This window comes from Peromyscus maniculatus, chromosome 2, assembly GCF_049852395.1.
Source record: "Peromyscus maniculatus bairdii isolate BWxNUB_F1_BW_parent chromosome 2, HU_Pman_BW_mat_3.1, whole genome shotgun sequence".
Classification (NCBI taxonomy): domain Eukaryota; kingdom Metazoa; phylum Chordata; class Mammalia; order Rodentia; family Cricetidae; genus Peromyscus; species Peromyscus maniculatus.
Genome location: NC_134853.1, coordinates 22,737,259 through 22,757,061, shown reverse-complemented (window position 1 = coordinate 22,757,061; position 19,803 = coordinate 22,737,259). Strand labels below are relative to the sequence as shown.

The following is a 19,803-nucleotide window of genomic DNA, read 5'->3' as shown; positions in this document are numbered from 1 at the left end:
CATTTTTTTTTTTCAAACATGAATACCAGGGATGCTCATTCTAAAAGACTTTCTCAAGCAAACAAATATATTTCTTGGGGTTAAATAGTGGTCAAGCTTGCTGTGTTATGCTTTTTTTTTTTTTTTAATTTTGACTTGTCCCACAAAAAGAAACTAATCACAGATTTCACCAAAAAAAGGACTATATGAAAGACTTAATATAGTTTTTAAATGTCACTTTTCTAAGAGTAAAGGTATTTAGTTATGAAACAATGGATGTTGCAGCACATACTCGTCTGTTTATCCTAACAATGGCCAATCTATTTGCCTACTATTTTTTGGCACAACAGGAAAGCCTCTCTTATTGTCTCTATACTACAACATCCTATGCAGCCTTTCAACACCAGATGAATGCCATACACCCATGCAGCTCTCCCATACCTTCCCACTGCCTTGGTTCCTGTACTGAGAGCTTCTTTGGAGATTCTAGAAGGGAGGCTTTAAGATCATATACCCTGTGCAGAGAAGAGTCCCTTTCTATCAGGGAAGTTCATCCTCTCCTATCAAGGGCACAGCTTCAGGAGGGACATGCATGGGATGGTTAGGGAGGATGGGAACATTTGCCTATCTAGTGATCAATGAGGTAACAGGTGTCATAGCCAGATCATCTTCACATTAGGTTCCTTGTACTGAATGAAAAAGACGTCCATATCTTAAGTTGTAAGATTTTCTGAAAATAGTTCACTCCTATCATTGTTTATGTATGAGTCCATCCTCCTATGGTTCTCTTTCTTTAATTCTATTTTCTTCCTTTCTCTCCCATCCCTCACTTTGTCTTTCTTAAGACAGGCTTTTATTATGTAGTCCATACTGTCCTGCCAGGAGACTGAGCAGGTTTAGAAAGTCCAGATAGCCTGGAACACTAGATGGATGGATCAAAAGTTTGTACATACAATGTTAGGGAACATGTCTATCAATTTGTTATCATAGTAATAGATTCTCTTCACCTTTACCTTAACTTGTGAAAACAAGCCCTCAGTACAGGGACACTGAAGGCAATGGGAAGGTATGGGAGAGCTGCATGGGTGTTTTGGCATTTCATCTGGTGGTAGAAGGTTGTAGACGGTGTTATAATGTAGGAAATACTAGAGAGACTTTCAGAGTTATTGGTGTCAAAGGCACAGTAGGCGAATGTGGAGGGCTCTGGAAATACCTGGCTGGCAAGGTAATGATACATGTGAGGCAAGAAGGAAACCTGATTCAACATGACTCACTTGCCAGTCTTGGTTCGAACTTCTAGAGTCTGACACCTGGCAGTTTATTTTAGGCATATTTAAGCACAGCACAATTTTAGAGGAAAGTTTCCTTATGAAAATTAACTCAATCCTGTGTGTACAACAAAGTTTAAGACATGATGACATTGAAACTCTTTACAAAGTACATATGACCTCTTCCATAAAGACGGGTTTAGTTGACTGAGAAACAATGCTAAAGATAAGGTCTAAATCAGGAGAATGACTGAGATAAACATAAAGCCTGAGGGAGTCAGATGTGGTCTAGCCCTCCAGACAGCAGAGAGGTTATCTAGGTTATTAACCACTTCTGCTCCATTTGGAAAGTACACGTGACATCTCCCCTAAGGATGGGTTCTGTTGACTGAGAAATAATGCACAGGATAAATGTGTGTGTGTGTGGGGGGGGGAAGAGTCTAGGATAAACATAAAACTCTGGCAGAGTCATGTGTGATCTGGCCACACAGATAGCACAGGTCACTGGGCTATTAACTACATCTATTCCCAGCCTTCTAGGCAGAAAATAGGTTATAGATCTCTTCCTTTGAAGAGACAACCCTGCATGTTTAACATTCCTGGTTTCCCTAGTGCTTATCTATGAGGACTAGGACCTCATGCCCTCTACAGGCAAATAGATTGGGCATTGTTAAGATAAGAAGATGATCTCATGATCCTCCTGCCTCAGCATCCAGAGGGCTGGGATTCAATAGGAAAATCTAAAGAAAGTGGAATGGTGGAGGTGGTGGTGGAGGTGATGGTGGAGGTGCTGGTAGTGGGGGAGGTAGTGATGGAGGTGGAGGTAGTGGGGGAGGTGGTGGTGGTGGAGATGGAGGTGGTGGTGGTAGTGGAGGAGGTGGTGGAGGTTGTAGTGGTGGTGGTGGTGATGGTGGTGGAGGTGATGGTGGAGATGGAGGTGGTGGTGGAGATGGTGGTAGTGGAAGAACTAGAGAAGAATTGGAAGGCTAACTTTAGTAAGGTCATCAGAGAGGTGGTGAGGCTCCTCAAAGAGCCAGAGTTAAAATAACCAACAAGTGGGTAGAATGAAGAAGTTAATGTGCCGAAATTTGTGTGAGGGAATGTGCCAGCAGTCTGGGTGGGGCAACGGATTTGTTCTGTATTTCAGAGGCCATTTGTGGGTCCCCATAAATGCCTGAAGCTATAAAGAGACAGCTTCACCGTTACCACAGACGACCTCACTTGCTTATTCCTGCTTTGTCTTCACATATCACCTTCATTTTCATATTAAGTCATAAGCTTTGGAGATAATCACATTTCTCTTAAAAAATTCCTTTGTTGATTGCCAATAGCAACTACTCAGTAACTATTTAGGCAAGAGGAAAATGAATACATTTTAAAGGATGGTGGAATGAGAATGGCCCCAATATATATACATGGTCTTCAGTTGGTGGAAATGTTTGGGAAGAGTTAGGAGTTATGACCTTGTTGGAGGTGTGTCACTGGGGGCTGGGCTTTCATATTTCAAAAGCCCATGCCATTCCTGTCTCTGTCTCTCCTTCTCCTCTTCTTATTCCTCTCTCTCCTCTCTTCTCTTCTTCTTATCCCCCTCCTCTCTCCTTCTGCCTTATGCCTGTGGACCAGGATGTAGGATCCCAGCTACTAATCCAGTGCCATGCCCTCCTTCCTGCTGCCATCATGGGTTCTAATCCTCTGGAACCATAAGCCCTAATAAACATTTTCTTATATAAATTACCTTGGTCATGGTGTCATCACAGATACAGAAAAGTAACTACAATGGGTGTGATGACTGAAGGACACAAGAATTATTTCCTATATATTCTTTTTCCCGAGAAACCCCTGGGGTTCCCTTAGTCCTAGACTAAGTCCTACTATGAAGACCAGAGCTGTTTCTAAACCTGGTGACTGCTAAGTCTGCTAAGGAATCAAAGATCCAACTCTCCTCGAGCTGTACAATGTCAAAATTCTGCTTGAAATATCTTACCCATCATGGGACAGGGGCAGATAGCTAAGCCAGTCTCAAAGGTAATTTACAAACTCCTGTGATTTTTCTGGGGAATTTGGCCAAACATAGTGATGATTAGTGACAAGTGACAAGGGTAATGATCTTATCACAAGCAAGATTGGCAGTTCTAGAGATCTGTATAATTACCAGGTGTGTTCCAACCTCTGAACCATTGAAGGAACTGATGAGAGGGCCCAAATGATGATTTGATACAGAAGCAGACTTGTAGCCAAATAATCTGGAAAAAGACCCAGAACTAAGTGTGTGTTCTAAAAGCTGAGTCACACCAGGTGACATTGCCAACTCCCTGGCTCGTGTGTCACTGTGACCAGAATGTGGTCTGTGGAGCCCTTGAGCCTATGTAAATGATGAAATGTAAGGCCCTTTAAGTCTTTCAAAATTACAAATATGCCTCTCTTGAAACCTACTCAACACTATCCTTCCCCTAAGACTGAGCCCTCCCCTGTCTGCGTAGAGGGCTCCCCAGGGTGAAACCCCACCAATTGCTCCTTTCCATTCCTTTCTTGATTACCTTTTCTCGCCCTTCTATTCAATAAATGCATTTTTTTTTTGTATTCTTAAAACACTTAGCTTCTGTGATAGTTTAAATGTAATTGCCCCCCAGAAGCTTATAGGGGATCATATTATTAGGAGCTGTGGCCTTGTTGGAACAGGTATGGCCTTGTTGAAGGTGTCACGGGGAGGGGGGTTGGGGGGGCTTTGAGGTCTTCTAGGCTCAGGCTATGCTCAATATGGATAGACTCTTTTTGCTGCCTGTGGATCAAGATGTAGAACTCTCAGCTCCTTTTTCAACACCATGGCTGCGTGCATGCTGCCATGTTCCATCATAATGGACTAGACCTCTGAAACTGTAAGCCACCCTAATTAAATGTTTTTCTTTGTAAGAATTGCTGTGGCATGTGTCTTTATAGCACTAGGAACCCTAAGGCAGTCTCATATTTGCTGTTTAATCTTTTTTATCAGTTACCATTCAGTTCTTAGCCCTATTGAATTGTTAATGCTTCTATCACAGGTACAGGTCAGTCACTGTGGAAGTAGGTTCCTGATGCAAAGGATAAGTTCAGCTCAGTTTCTTCTCCCCGTCTCACATGTGTTCTTTGCCTTTCTACCATGTTATGACACAGCAGAGGCTCCTTCTAGATTCCAGCATCATGCTCTTGAACTTCCCAGCCTGGGTTATTTACAAATCAGTTTATGGTGGTTTTTAATGGCACTCCAAATTAGACTAATTTTCTATTTATTTCTAACTTTTCTATTACTTTTCTTGTATATGGTATATGAATGTATGAATAAATAAGTGTATGAAGGATGCACAGCCAGAGGACACCAAGTATCCTCTATTTTTTCTCCGCCTTATTCCATTAAGTAAGGACCTCTTACTAAACCTGGAGCTTGCCAGTTCCCAGCTAGGCTAAGAGCTGTACCCATTCCCTCCAGTGCTAAGGTTAAAGCCTGTGTGGCCATGCTTGGCTTATTACAGGGGTACAAGGATCTGAACTCAGGTCCTCAAACTTAAGTAGCAAGTGGTCTTATCCACTGAGCCATTCACCCAGCTCCATTTTCTACTATTTTGGTAAGATGTAGAGAAATATAAATGAAAACAAAATACAGCCATGTTACATCAAGAAGTAACTTTATCCAAAGGGAATCCACACAGAAGATATATTTGACATGAATTCATATATTGGTAAGTTATGCAATACTGTGACATCCACAGCAACACAACTGCTCACAATTTTCACCCAGCTGCTAACTTACCTTACATCACCTTCATGAAAAACAGACTAGAGAGTATTCTCGAAGATGGCTTTCTAGGAAACGTATGAAAGGAGGAAAGCATGTCAAAATGTAGCACAATCAGCAATGAGGCCCTGAATCTATTTTGGAAAAGCTGGCCAAGCACTGTCTAAAGTGAACACTTGTAAATCCCTCAAAAGACTTAAAATTTTAATGGCCTTTTAAAAAAATCAATTGTAAACAGAAGACAAGGTGACTAGACCAGTGGGAATACTATTTCTGAATATATGCATTACATATGTGGTTACAGAGGAATGAAAATCAATTTGGTGATTTTCATTTTAGATGTATTTTACAAATGAATGGCACAACAAGGAAAATAAATATTTCAATATAAAATGGCATGGAATGAAGTTGAGGGCTGAAACTAAGAGTTTTATAAAATGACAATTTAGAAGTTGTAAATGCTTTTATTTCAAACTGCAAGTAACGTATGGATTACTTTAATTTGCCAGAATCACAGGTCTTATAAATAACATATTTATAAAAACCTGATCAAGATGAGTCATTTAAAGAAAAAAAACTATTTTAACAGCAAACAGTTCTGGTAGGCCAGAATGTAAAACTGTTCAGACAAAATGGCAGGAAGATGGCTGCCAGATGCCCACTGAAAGCATGAAGAAGCGTCTACAGTTCTGAGTAGCCTCTGGGGCTGAGCAAGCAGCGAGCCCTGCTTCAGAGCCAGAGAAGCCCCTCTGCTACTGCGTCACATACACCGAGAATCTGTAAGCCATTTCTGTGCTGGCTCCCTCTGTATGCAAAAGACAGTCCTGGAAACTACTGTGGTGTCTTCCTAAGCACAGAGAACTGAGATGTGTGAAACAAAAACGGTTTCAAAAGAGAGAAAGGAAAAAAAAAAGAAAGAAAGAAAATCAGTATTTGTCTCCTCTACTGATAACTCAATTGTTACTAATGAATCATGCTGTACAGCCCAGGTTCTTGAACTGTGGGCCATGGCCCCGTAAGTAGTCATGTAACTGACTGAAAAACCCAACTTCAGTAAAAGGTTTCTAAGGTCTAATGCACAACGGCCAATAATTAATTCAAAAGCAACTGTCTGATGAATCTGAGGTGTTTCTGGAGGGCTCGCCCATATTATATCACTCAACTTCACGGCAGCCTTGGTGCTGAGGACACACCCAGTGCACCTTGCATTACACAGCTGCCATGCCATGACTAACAACAATAAGCACTGCCTGAGTACCTCAGCTCCACTCAGGTTACTTGTGTATTAGGAATCTCAGCCATTTTACTGCACAAACTAGCTTTCTGAAGCATAAATGCTTAGTTATAGAAAACAAAGACTTCAATACCTCCTGCCATTCTGAATCCAGTAAATGTCAAATCAATATCTCTAGATTGTTTTGTGTTAGGAAGCTTGATTTTTAAAAACTGTCAGCTTCGTTCAAAAATCTTTAAAAACAAAAATGTGTTTTGGCTTAGGATAAGAACATCCAACTTCTGAAACACCCCTAAACATGTTTATGACATTCCATACTATGTATTTATGTGAAAGGGGGTTATAAGCATTTGCAATTATAAAATCAAAATATCAATCAAGTCTGAAGTACATCCAAGATGCTCTATGTACTGCAATAGATCCAGCTGAGATCAAATTCTTATTTAAAAACAAAGCATATCCACCTCATGAATAGGCAAACATGCTTTCACCTTTAATAAATGGTAAAATGGTAAGTCTAACAAAAACTGTGTTAAATAAGTTTGTTTGTGTGTCTCTCTGTGTGTATGCATGTGTGCAGTGATCATGGAGGACAGAGGAGGGCATCAGGGCCCCTGAAGCTGGAATTGTGTGTGTCTTTGTGTGTGTATGCATGTGTGCAGTGCTCATGGAGGACACAGGGCATCAGGGCCCCTGAAGCTGGAATTGTGTGTGTCTTTGTGTGTGTATGCATGTGTGCAGTACTCATGGAGGACAGAGGAGGGCATCAGGGCCCCTGAAGCTGGAATTGTGTGTGTCTCTCTGTGTGTATGCATGTGTGCAGTGCTCATGGAGGACAGAGGAGGGCAGGCATCAGGGCCCCTGAAGCTGGAATTGTGTGTGTCTTTCTGTGTGTATGCATGTGTGCAGTACTCATGGAGGACAGAAGAGGGCATCAGGGCCCCTGAAGCTGGAATTGTGTGTGTCTTTGTGTGTGTATGCATGTGTGCAGTGCTCATGGAGGACAGAGGAGGGCATCAGGGCCCCTGGAATTGTGTGTGTCTTTCTGTGTGTATGCATGTATTCAGTACTCATGGAGGACAGAGGAGGGCATCAGGGCCCCTGAAGCTGGAATTGTGTGTGTCTTTGTGTGTTATGCATGTGTGCAGTGCTCATGGAGGACAGAGGAGGGCATCAGGGCCCCTGAGGCTAAAGTTACAGCCAACTGTGATGTGAGCTGCCTGACATAGGTACTGGGAACCAAACTCAGGTCCTCTGCAAGAGTAACATATGCTCTGAACCCTGAGCCATCTTTCCAGCCCCGTAAAATAAATTTCATTTGATTTACTTGCAAAGTTTGATTTTACACCTATCTTAAATGCTTATAAAACTGGGGTTGTATAAAAATGTCTTGAGTGAAATGACTCAAAATTAAATTTAAGAAACCCTGCTATAGAGGGGCACTGCCTCAGGTTAACAGCACATACCAAGATGCCAGCTACCCAGGTGGGAAGGAGGCATCTGCTCACTGGGCTAGGCAAACAAGACAAATAGACCTTCTTTGAGCCAGACCTCAGCTATAAGCTCTTTCTGAGAAGCCTGCAGAGAACAAAGACACAGGCAGCAGTCGAGGGACTCAGTAACACTGACAGGGACGCTGACTAGGGCTAGACTATGTGACAAATACACAATTCTAAATGTTAAATTGTTAGTGAGGACTGGCCACTGCATAGACTGGCAAAGTATTTGACATCGAGAGTTTCAGGCAAATGTTACAGAATCTATTCCAAAAATGTGGTGCTCGGGAAGCAGTATGTTTCAAAGGGTAGAGTTGAGATAATTCTATTCTTCAAAACAAGCTTACTAAGTCCACACTATCTAAATGTAGCAATTAGAAAAGGGTATTGTTTGTGTGCATTGCTTTTTCTTTTTAAATGCTATATCAGGTTTTATGCTTAACAGAATCCACTCTGAACTTTGGAAATAGTACATTATTGAAATGAAAAATGGATTTGATTAATAAATAATGAACTATATGTTTAAAGAAAACAAAAATACCATTTTAAAAGGCAAAAATATCTAAAAAAAATTATACAAATCAATGCATAGAACCATAGTAAGAAAAGAATAAAAATGACCTCCTCCAATTATGCTATTAGATAGAAGAAATGGATTTCTCAATTATTTATTTTTCTTTGTTATTTTGAAACATCTTCTTACTGTGTAGCTGGCTGGCCTGGAACTCACTACATAGGCAGGTTGGCTTCTAATGATTCTCCTGCCTCTGCCTCCCAAGCGCTAGCATGATGTGCCACCATGCCTAGCCTACAATTGTGAATTTTCATCTAAAATGTTTGGTCCTCACAGCTTTAATGGACAAAGCAATTCCAATCACTTAGTTACCTTACACTGACCTAGTCATGTAGACTCTGGGAATGACCTATCATTTGCACTTCCACAGAAGGATGTCTTGTTTACTCAGTAAAAGAAAGGCCAAACCCGACCATGTTGTGTGCAATAGATCACAATGAAAAGAAGAGATTTCAAAAGGCAAAACTGTCTTGTCTGCAAAGATCTTTGCATTGGTTGATTGTACATTTTAAAAACCGAGTAAGCTCCTGCTTTGCATGAAGACCCATGTGAAAACAGTTTTATATAATGCATCATTGCAGCATGGGAAGGAACAAATACAAAGTCACAGGTATAAATTCAGTACTACTTGTTTTAAGGAGCTCTCTCAGTCACAAGTACAGACTTTGGCTTGCAAGATATTTACTATAAACAGTAAACAGTATAGCAACTTGCAAACCACATCATCCTGTAATTCCTCATTCACTCTGACAACATTTAAAAATAGCATTTTCATTATAGAAAGTAGACAACAAACCAACAAATCCCCACTTTTCCCACATTAAATTCAATTCCAAATAGCACTCTTACAATTTCTAGACATCACTAACAATCACTGAATTTATGAAGTAGAGATGGATTTGCTACTGTCCTCTTCAAAAAGTATAAAACGTGTGCTTTAAACAAATAAAATACGTACAAAAAGTTGGGTTTGTATCAGGAACACTGGGGGTGAAAAGCACATAAGGTAGATAAGATATATCATTCTGCATAAGAGATGGCATTGCTCCACGAGGCTTATGAATCCTGGAGTTGTCCTGGCTCCTTCTATTTCACAGCTGGGTTTTTGGGAGGAAGGAGTTTGTATGTGTTGAAGTAGCCCACCACCTGCTGGGGAATCTCTGCCAAGACACACTGTGCAAGAGCTTCTTTTGGAGCCTTGAGGAAAAACAAAATCACAGTTACTGTTACCAACTGGAGATTTGCTGGCTTGCTTATTTGTTTGTCTCTTGTAGCTCAAGCTGACCTTGGACTCACTATACAATCAAGTATGACCCTGAACTCGCCATCCTCCTGACTCTCCCTACCAAGGGCTGAAATTGCAGGCATACACAACCACGTTTGGCTGACATACTGGCTATATGACTAAAGATTACAGATAACTCAGCAGTCATCAAAATGTGGAAATTCCCAGCCTCTAGGCTTGTACATTAGGAACAGTCCACATAATATAGGGGAAATAATCAATGTTATTTATAATGGCCATCATTATCACTGCTAATATGTGTCAAGTTCTTTGGTGCCATCCATTTCATATTTGATAATTCTGCTGTTGCTATGGCTCCTATTTTTTGAGGCAGGGTCTCACTATGTAGCCCTGGCTGGCTTGGAAATCACTATGTAGACCAGGCTGGCCTTGAACTTACAGAGTTCTGCTTGCCTCTACCTCCTGAGTGACCTTGATATCCTTCCTGCCTCTGTTTGCTTAGTGCTAAGACTACAGGTGTGTGCTAACATGCATGGCCTTTTTTTTTAAATGTATCTTTAACTTTTTTCTCTTATTGAAAGTCTATATGAAAGTCATGTTAAAAGATTGTTCTATTTGTTCCTAAAGACTTTATGTTAGTCATACAAAGATTTTATTAGTCATTCTTATGAGTACTAAATGCAATCCCCATTTTAATTACCTATAAGCTCTAGTAATACTATAAAAGAATTTTAAAAGGAGTTTTGGGTATCAGTCACCATTCTGAAATGAGCATGTAAAAATCTAATGTATAATGCTATATGAAACAGTCTATGATTACAGGAGTGACATGAGTTTAAACAGAATTGATTCTGAATGCTTATTTTCCCAAGCAACCTTCATGTAAGGCCTTCATATCAGCCTTTATAAAAGCACCAGGTACTGTTTTTAAAGTCTATTCATAAGTATCCCATGTTATATATGTACCATAATTTCCTTCATCATTTACCTCTTGAAGGACATCTGGGTTGTTTCCAGCTTTTATCTATTATGCATAAAGCTGCTAAAATTTTCACATATGGGCTTCTATTTTTGTTTTTTTATCTATGTGATATAAGACTATTTCATATAGCATTATACATTAAATTTTTCCATGTTCCTCTCAAAATGGTCAGCATACACTGGAAATTCCTGACTGAAATTGTCTCAAGAATTCAAAAATCAAACAAAACTAAGAAGCAATGCATGCAAGAACCTGGGTGACTCAAAGAAGAACCATGCTAGAAGAAAAAAGCCAGCCTTATAGTTCATATACAGCATGATTCCATTTATGTAAAATTTACGTTTACTTGTTTGTTTTCTGAGATAGTATCTCTCCAAGCAGCCCAGACTGGCCTCAAATTCACACTTCCTGCCTCCTATGTGCTGTTACTACAGGCAAGTACCATCTTACCCAAATATTTATGTAAATCCCTGAACTTACGAGGTTATATAAATGAACAGTTTAGTGGTTTCCATGGGCTAAGGAGGCACAGGTGTAGATGGGAAGTAGATGCACCAACAAAAGCACAACATAAAGGCTCCCTGTGGTGATGAATCGTAATTATATTATATAATTCCTGGCTGTGATCCTATAAGATAGTCTACAAGGTATTAACACTGGACCAAGCTTCTAACAGATTATTTTTTTTTTTTTGAGACATGTCTCCCTATGGGACTCTCGGTAACTTGGAACTCACTACATGGTCCAAACTGGTCTTAGAGTGAGAGAACTAAAGATGTATTAACATACCCTGCTTCTAAGAGCTTTTCTTCAAGCAGACATATTCTCCTAGAGGTTTGGCTAGTGATTTGTTTTTCTGTTGTTACAAAGTGTAGCTTATTTTGATTGTCCATTCAATAGGATCCAGAATCACCAAGGACATAAACTTCTGGCCCTATCTCTGTTCCCAGAGCAGTTTAATTGGAGTGGATGAGTAGACCTACCCTGAGTATGAATGGTACTATTGCATGCATCAGAGTCCTAGACTAAGTAAAGAGAAATTGAGCTGAGCATCTGAGCTGACTGTTTTATTAATGTTAACTTGATATAAGCTAGAGTTATTGGAGAGGAGGGAGCTCAACTAAGAAAATGCTTCTGTAAGATTGGGCTGTAGACAGCCTGAAGAATATTTCCTTCCTTCCTTCCTTCCTTCCTTCCTTCCTTCCTTCCTTCCTTCCTTCCTTCCTTCCTTCCTTCCTCTCTCTCTGTCTTTCTCTATTTCTCTCTCTGCCTTTTTTTTCAAGGCAGGGTTTTTCTCTGTAATCCTGGCATCCCAGAACTTGTTCTGTAGGCCAAGCTGGCCTTAAACTTAGAGGTATCTGCCTGCCTCGGCCTTCCGAGTGCTGGGATTAAAGGCATGCACCAACACCACCCAGCATAGAACGTTTTCTCCATTAGTGGTTGATACTGGAGGGTCCAGCCCACTGTAGGTGGTGCTACCCCTAGGCTGGTATCCTGGGTTCTATAAGAAAGCAAGCTGAGCAAGCCATAAGAAGCAAGCCAATAATCAGCATTCCTGTGGCATCTGCTTCAGCTCCTGCCTCCAGGTTCCTCCCTGCATGATGGACTGTGATAAAGTGTAAGCAAAATAAACTTCTTCCCCATGTTGCTATAGATCATAGTGTTTTATCACAGCAATAAAACCTCTAAGTAAGGCAGCACCCAAATTCATCCTCTCTGTATGACTGTGGATGTACTGTGAGCAGCTGGCCCAGACTCCTGCCATGCCTTTCCTACCATAACGGACCATGAGCCAAGGGAAGCTTTTCCTTCCTCCAGTTGTCTTTCCAGGTAACTTTTCACAACCATAAGGAAAGTAATTAATACAAAAGTAACAACAACAAAAAAAAAAAAAAAAAAAAAAAAAAAACCTTAACATATTCATAAGAGTTTCATTTTAAGTTTACCATATATCATAGCAAAAGCACAAAAGATACAAAAATGCCCAATCAAATCAAACTTCTCACATGCAAAAGCAAAAACATCCTGAAGGTCTGGGTTTAAGTCAGAAAGAATGGTACTCACATTCTGGAACTGTCTGAAAGGCACGAACTGAACAATATCTCTTATGGCCACCTCTCCTGATGGGGAGCGGAGACTTCCCCCATCACCATCCAGAAACTCCATGGCACTGAAGTCAGCTCCCCCAACTCCCACAATGATGATAGACATGGGCAGTTTGGAAGCATTGACGATAGCATGTCTGGTTTCATCAAGGTCTGTGATCACGCCATCCGTGATGATCAAGAGCACAAAGTATTGCTGCCAAAAAATAAAACATGTCCACTGAGCAGGTGAAGGTCAGACAGTAAAAGGAGTGATCTAGGTTAATGAGTCATCTGTCTCACTCATTTTCACGGCCAGACTGCTCCTAGGATACCATCTGCATAACATATTCTGGAATTCTCTGATGACAAGGATCAACTCTTATAAAAACTGAAGATTCATTACAAATGCAACACACCACAGAATAGTTTGAAAAAATACTCAGAAGACATCTAAATGTCGAAGAGATACCTTTCAAGTAATCAGAGGAGTAAACACTCATTAAACTGAACCACTAAACACGTCAAAGACTGGAGCAAGGGAGCAGATGAGAAGCCCAATCTCAACAGGTCCAAAACTTCTGCAGAAGGATTATCTGCCTGGCTAAAACAGATGCTTTACAATTTTTTTTTTCTTTTTTGATGAAACTTTCCAGAGCAATAAAATGTCACATAAAGTTGTCATTTCATTTTTTGGGCCAGTTAAATCTAGGACAGGAATAAGATTTATGACAGTAAATTAAAAGTATGGGAGTGTTTTCTCTGACCCAGGCATTGTGCACTTTACATGAATTACCTTGTTTAACTTTTTTAACACTTGCACAACAGGGTCCCCGTGATTCCTGTCCCTACTTCTAAATATATTACAGCATGAGAGATTTGGTACCCAACATCCGACTGGTAATGGTCAACTAATTCAAACCTCAGTAGTATAGTTAAGTGATGCAATACCAGCAACTGATAAAAGTATTCAAAGGCCTTCACATAAAGTATGTTTCTAAAAGTTAAGTAATAGCCCCCTCCCCCTTTTGGTAGAATCTAAACAAATTACTTCCAAAGTCAGAGAAAAGACTCAAAACTACAAGCATTATTTTGTTTTAGTGATCATTAGTAGCAACAGATACCTCTCCCAAACCAATGCTGATTATATCATCACTTTTCACTCTTGATTTAATATCCTGACAAACTCAATAAACAACAGTATGGCAACCAGGAAGTACCAACCACACCCTTTTGTTCCTGAGCCTAGAGCACTTACAGATGCTGTCTGCTGCTGTGTGGCTGCAGCTGCAAACCTGGCCACGTGATTTATAATTGGAGAAAAATTAGTTGGTCCATAGAGTTTTATCTGAGGAAGACAGGTCCGATAAGCCTCTATAATGCCTTGGATTCCTAGATCAAAGAAAGTAGTATTAAAAATCCTCAAATGTAATTTGTTAGCCCACAGTACTGGGAAGCACAATTGTATACATATCAAGTCTGGTGAATAATAGCTGTTATCCCAGCTCTAGGGAGACTGTGGTGGAAGTATCGAAATCACCTTGACTCTAGTGGGTCCTATCACAACTACAAAAGGAAACAAACAACAACAAAAAGTGCTTTGACTAGGGAAAAGTTTCACATTCAAGAGTTCTTCATAGTTATGCTTCATTATAAAAAGCACTCGGGAGGGAGGCAGAGGCAGGCAGATCTCTGTGAGTTCGATGCCAGCCTGGTCTCCAAAGCAATTTCCAGGAAAGTCACAAAGCTACACAGAGAAACCCTGTCTCGAAAAGCCAAAAAAATAAAAAAATAAATAAAAAAGCTACAAACACAGCCTCTCCAAGCAGAAAGCATGCATTTTCATCTCAGATGGGACTTATATTTATGCTTAACTTTGATGTGTTTTTAATGAAAAAAGTGCAGCATCTTACAACTGTTAAGCAGAAAGAAAAAATTAATGAGATGAACACCCATTTGCACTTGTGATCAAAGTTCTATAAAAATATAAGGTTATAAGGCTGATTGTTCTAAACAATGAGGCAATACAAGTAAGGGTCAGGCATGATATAGTGGGCAGCATTAGTTTTAATATTCACATGGGCTATTTCTTGCATTTTCTGTAGAAACTGTAAACAGTTGGGCCTGCCAGTCTTATTTATAGCAAGTTGAACAGGGCTCTGTATGATTCAATGCATATAAGTGGACAGGACCCCTGCATCTAAGCAGATGCTTTAAGAACCACTGCCTGTTTTCTCTAGTTCTTGTACTCGGTTCCTAGGTCACAGGACCAGCAAGTGAAGAGCTGGTCCTTCAGGCTGAGTCCCAGACTAAGAAACTTAGGAGAGCTGGGTGAGGCATTACATCTACAATCCTAGAACTCAGGAAACTGAGGTAGGAAGATGCCAAGTTTATAGCCTGAACTACATGGCAAGACCCATCTTATAAAAATAAACTTTTAAAAAAAGAAACATGGAAAACAGCTGTGATCTAGCTACAAGTCAAACGAGTAAGGCATAAATGTGCCACTGTAAGTCACTGAGGTGTAGAGATAGTTCTGTTACAACAGCATGGCCTGGTGAGCTGGCTAGTACCCTGGTGAAAAGCTGTCTACAAATGAGTATCCTAGGTATGCGGATTCTGTCCTCAGTGTTAGTTTAAGATACAGGCAAATGCTACAAACACCAAAAGAACTCCCTGCACTATGTTTTGAAACTATAGATACTTGTTTATAGTGTATTTTGAAGTTTTATTTTCTTACTTTAGTGTATTTTAAATATTTTTCATTTGTGTGTAGTATATATGTGTGGTGTGTATGTATGGTACACGCAAGCGAATGTGCAGGTATGTACGCCTGTGCATGCTATACAGACACCATAATAAGGTGTCAGGTGTCCTCCATTGCTTTCCATCTTCTGCCTTAAAACAGAGTATCATACGAACCACTTTGGTTAGGCTGACTAACCAGTGAACTCTCAAGATCTACCTGTCTGTGCCCTCCAATGGGGTTACAGGAATGTGCAGTCATACCCAGCTTTTTACATGGGTGGCTGGGATTTGAACTCAGGTCCTTATGTTTGTATAGAAATTATTCTTATTCGCTGACTTATCTCTTCAGCCCTGTAGAAAACTTTTCAACAAAAACAGGTCTCTTGCTTTAGATCAAGGACAAGAACGAAACACCAATTCTCTCCTCTTAAAATTTAAGAGTTCCAAGAAACTCCTTTAGGTCATGTTGAACTTAGAAACAAGTAGCCATGAGCAAGTAACCTGTGAGAATAATTCACACAGAGATGTAATTTTACATGTATAAACTGACAGTTTAATTAGGAGTTAGTCTAACAGTAATAAGAACAATATTAACCATAGCTAGCAACATCACTAACTGCAATGGAATACACTGTAGAAAACCTGAGCATATAACTTCAGCAACAATAGTTGTGGTGGTTTGAATAAGAATGGCCCCCCCATAGGCTCATAGATTTGAATGCTTGGTCACCATCTGAAAGGATTAGGTGGTGTGGCCTTGTGGGAGGAAGTGCGTTATTGGGGTGGGGTTTGAGGTTTCAGAAGCCCATGCCAACCTCGGAGTCTCTTTTCCTCCTACTTGCAGATCTGAATGTAGAATTCTCAGCTACCATGTCTGCCTGCACACAGCCATGCTCACCACGAGGATTATAGACTGAACTCTGAAACTCTATGCAAGCCCCAACTAAATGCTTTCTTTCTTTTCTAAGAGTTGCCATGGTCATGGTGTCTCTTCACACCAATAGAACACTGACAAAGACAGAAGTATTTTCTCTATTAGTATAATTATGCTTGCTTTGTACCCTGAAGGTTTTAACAATTTACTCTCTTCACAAATATAAAGTCTTCAACTACTCACTTAAAACTGAATTATACTGAAATCCTTCCTTGCATTAAGGCAATAAGTGAAATGTCATTTCTAGGCAACTAGGCTCAATGATGTCTGTTTAAAAAGGGAATTTAACTTTGGTGTCTTAAGTCCTTCCCTTTTCTAAATAGTATATCTGTAATCTACAATGAAACTGGTTGTTTTTCCAGACTATATACCTAAAGTGAAAAGGCTATTTGCTTGATGAGCAGACCAAGGATGGGTTCACACTACTTATAGAGCAATAAACTTCTAGAATGAGTTGTCATATGACATAAGTTATATTCCAAAAACAATTCCAATTTCAGATAAGCACCAAGGACATTTCTTTATTTTATTTTTAATAATAAATGGTTTTATAAACTTTATCATAAAAACCTTACAAATAAATAAAATCAGACACCAAAATTAACATACTAACAAAAAGCACATTTTTAAAATAAACTCAATTACAAATATCTAGACATAAAAATGGTCACAACCATGCACTAAAAGTGCCTCAAAGGAATACTGAATTAATTAGTAAAGGGAAAGGTATCTCAGAACAAAGAAGAAACAACCCCCAGAAGTAGTCCTGTGCTCTTCCAACCTGTATTTACAAAGATAAATACTCTTTGTCTCTAGAAGCTACTATGCACTTTGTAGAAGTTAAAAGGGACCCTCTTAAAAAAAAAAAAGGAACCCTCTGCAGGGTATCAATTTAGAATATAGAATTTTAAGTAGTATCTCCAACCACACAAACATACACCTACCTTTCCTCCCCCAAAACATTCAGTCTTACATAATTTAGTAGGAGTCTTGGTATTGCAGGCTGGTTGTTCAATCTGATTTTTCAAAAATTTATTTTTAAAGAGGAAGCACTTGTGCATCTGAAGTATAAAGTAAAAAGTGAAATAAAAGACAAACACCAGCTCCCAGCTCCCTGCTGTCTGCAGAGCTGTGCGAGGAGCTCAGCTCCCTGTTCTATCACCATCCTGGCTCCTGAGTGAATACTGTGCAAGCATAAGAAATGTGAAGACTGACACTTTTCACTCGACAGGAGCGACTGCTTCTCCGAACGTTTTCTCCAGTCTTTAATACCGAACTACTCACTTATGGGAAGTTTAAGTTATATTTATTTTATTTATATATGTGAAAATACTTTTATTTTTAATATGTCTTTTAGTGACCTACTCCTAAGATAGCAGTGAGGTGGTCTTCATGTTTGGCTTCTTGGCTTTACTTACCATTACAGTAGGGGTTAGATGGGTTAAAATTCATTGGAAATTCATGAGACACCTGTCAAAAGAAAAAAGGGGTGCTGAGGCCTGTTTGCTAGTCCAGAATAAAGCTTTAAAAGGAGGTTTCCTGGCAGCTCGGCCCTTTCCAGGCCCGAGCCAGTGGAGGACACAGATGGCTCCACCCCAGACTTCTTGGTCTGGAGGGTCACAATCAATCAGGAGCCTGCCCAGGGCCTCTGGCACCAGGTGGTCTGGCACCATCATACCAAGTGCCGCCCAAGGTTTCTGGGCCCAGACATGTTAGAAGAAAAGCAACAGGTCTGCACCATGCCTTGAGCCGGGGCAGGTAGGACTCAGCCATGTGCCACCTGTGACCCAACCAAGAGCCATGGTGCCAGGATGGTTGGGCACCATTATAGTTAGCCAGTACAGGGTGGGGAAATGAAAAGAGAGGCAGAACAGTTCACGGGCCTAGGGGAGAGGCATATCTGAAGACATGAAGGCGGTGAAGAATAGGCTAACATGAACGGCTTGCTAGCTACCTGGATCCAAGGTGACTTGGTGTCTAAGCTATAGCCAAGGGCCAGGTCTTTGAGTTCTGAAGCAGCTGAGGGGGCCTGAGTTGATGTCTGTGACTCCTGTTGTCACTGACGGCTATGAGGAGGCCTGCGGTCTGGCCACCACCTGGAGCCATGTGGGTGTCTGAGGGCCATGCTGTTGCAGGGGCCATGCCAATCTGGATGGCCTGCACTGCCACCTGGGGCCATGGTGCTATCTTGGCCCTGGCTGCTGCTGAGGACCATGTCTGTGTCCATGATCCTACCACTGCCAGGGTCTGAGTTGATGACCTTGGTCTATGATGCTATGGGGGTCCACACCGATGCCCAGGGTCTAGGCCACAACCTCTGACCATGTTGGTATCCAAGAGCTATGCTGCTGTCAGGGCCAAGCCAACTGGAGTGGCCAGTGCTGTCACCTGGGGCCATGGCCCTGGCTTAGCCAGGGTCTGTGTTGATGCCCATGGCTCCAGAGACTATTGAAGGCTGTGCCAGGGGTCTGAGCTGCCACCTAAGGCCACACTGGTGTCCAAGGGCCACAGTGCCGTGGGGGCCATGCCACTCTCAGTGGCCTGCACTGCCACCTGGGACTGTGGTGACATCCAGGCCCAGGCTCCTGCCTAGGCTCACGTCTGAGTCTGTGTCCTATCACAGCCAGGGTCTGTATTGATGTCTGTGGCCTATGTTGCCAGCAAAGACTACACAGATGCCTGTGGCCATGAGTGTGTCCAAGGGCTGTGGTGTCATCTGGCCCAGGGTTGCTGCTAAAGTCCATGTCTGGATCTGTGGCCCTGCAGTAGCCAGGGTCTGAGTTGATGTCTGTGGCTCCTGTTACTACCAAGGGCCAAACGAATGACCAGGGTCTGCTCAGCCACCTGAGACCATGTCAGTGTCCAAGAACCATGCCACTGCTGGGACCATATTCATTTGGGTGGCTGGTGCTGCCACCTGGGCCATGGAGGCATTCAGACCCAGGCTGCAGCCTAGAGCCCCATCTGGGTCTGTGGTGCTACAGCAGCTGGGGTCTGGGGTGATGTCCATAGTTCCGGTTACCACTGAGGGCTCTGCAGACACCCAGGTTCTGGTCAGTCACCTGAGACCATGTTGGTGCTCCAGGGCTATGCTGCCACTAGGGCCATGATGACTTTTGGGCCCAAGATGCTGCCAAGGACCATGTCCTATTGCAGCTGGAGTCAGTGATGATGTCCATGGTCTGTGTTAGCACAGTGGGAGGGGTCACTGAAACCATGCTGTGTTGAGTCAGTTCTACCCTTTACTGGCCCTGCCTTTGCTGGATACTACAGCAAGAGAGCTGGTCCCGCCCTTCCTGGGAGAGAGCTGCCCCCTCCACCATCATCCTCCCACCCCCAACCCCTATCCTGCACTCAGGAAAGACGGCCCCACCCTTCACCACAGGCATGCACCTCACCTGGACAGCACATCAGAGTTGACCCTGTTGTTAAGGACACAGGTGAGCCAGCTTTGAGGGAGTGAGAGCAACAGAACTGCCCCTGCCCCAC

At 41.6% G+C, this 19,803-nt stretch overlaps 1 protein-coding gene across 4 annotated transcripts in view; it reads right to left on the bottom strand.

Annotated features, from left to right (window-relative positions):
* Positions 1 to 7,374: 7,374 nt before the first annotated feature.
* The window catches only part of Cpne3 (copine 3), a 52,266-nt gene continuing 39,837 nt past the window's right edge, over positions 7,375 to 19,803 (bottom strand). For all 4 annotated transcript variants that reach the window (XM_006983263.4, XM_016001796.2, XM_042270803.2 and 1 more), the window contains exons 13-16: positions 17,733 to 17,784; positions 13,891 to 14,024; positions 12,613 to 12,849; positions 7,375 to 9,517 (exon numbers count right to left, since the gene is read on the bottom strand). In XM_006983263.4, the coding sequence (XP_006983325.1) occupies positions 9,407 to 9,517; positions 12,613 to 12,849; positions 13,891 to 14,024; positions 17,733 to 17,784 (534 nt within the window). In that variant the 3' untranslated portion in view covers positions 7,375 to 9,406. The remainder of the gene's footprint in view (positions 9,518 to 12,612; positions 12,850 to 13,890; positions 14,025 to 17,732; positions 17,785 to 19,803) is intronic.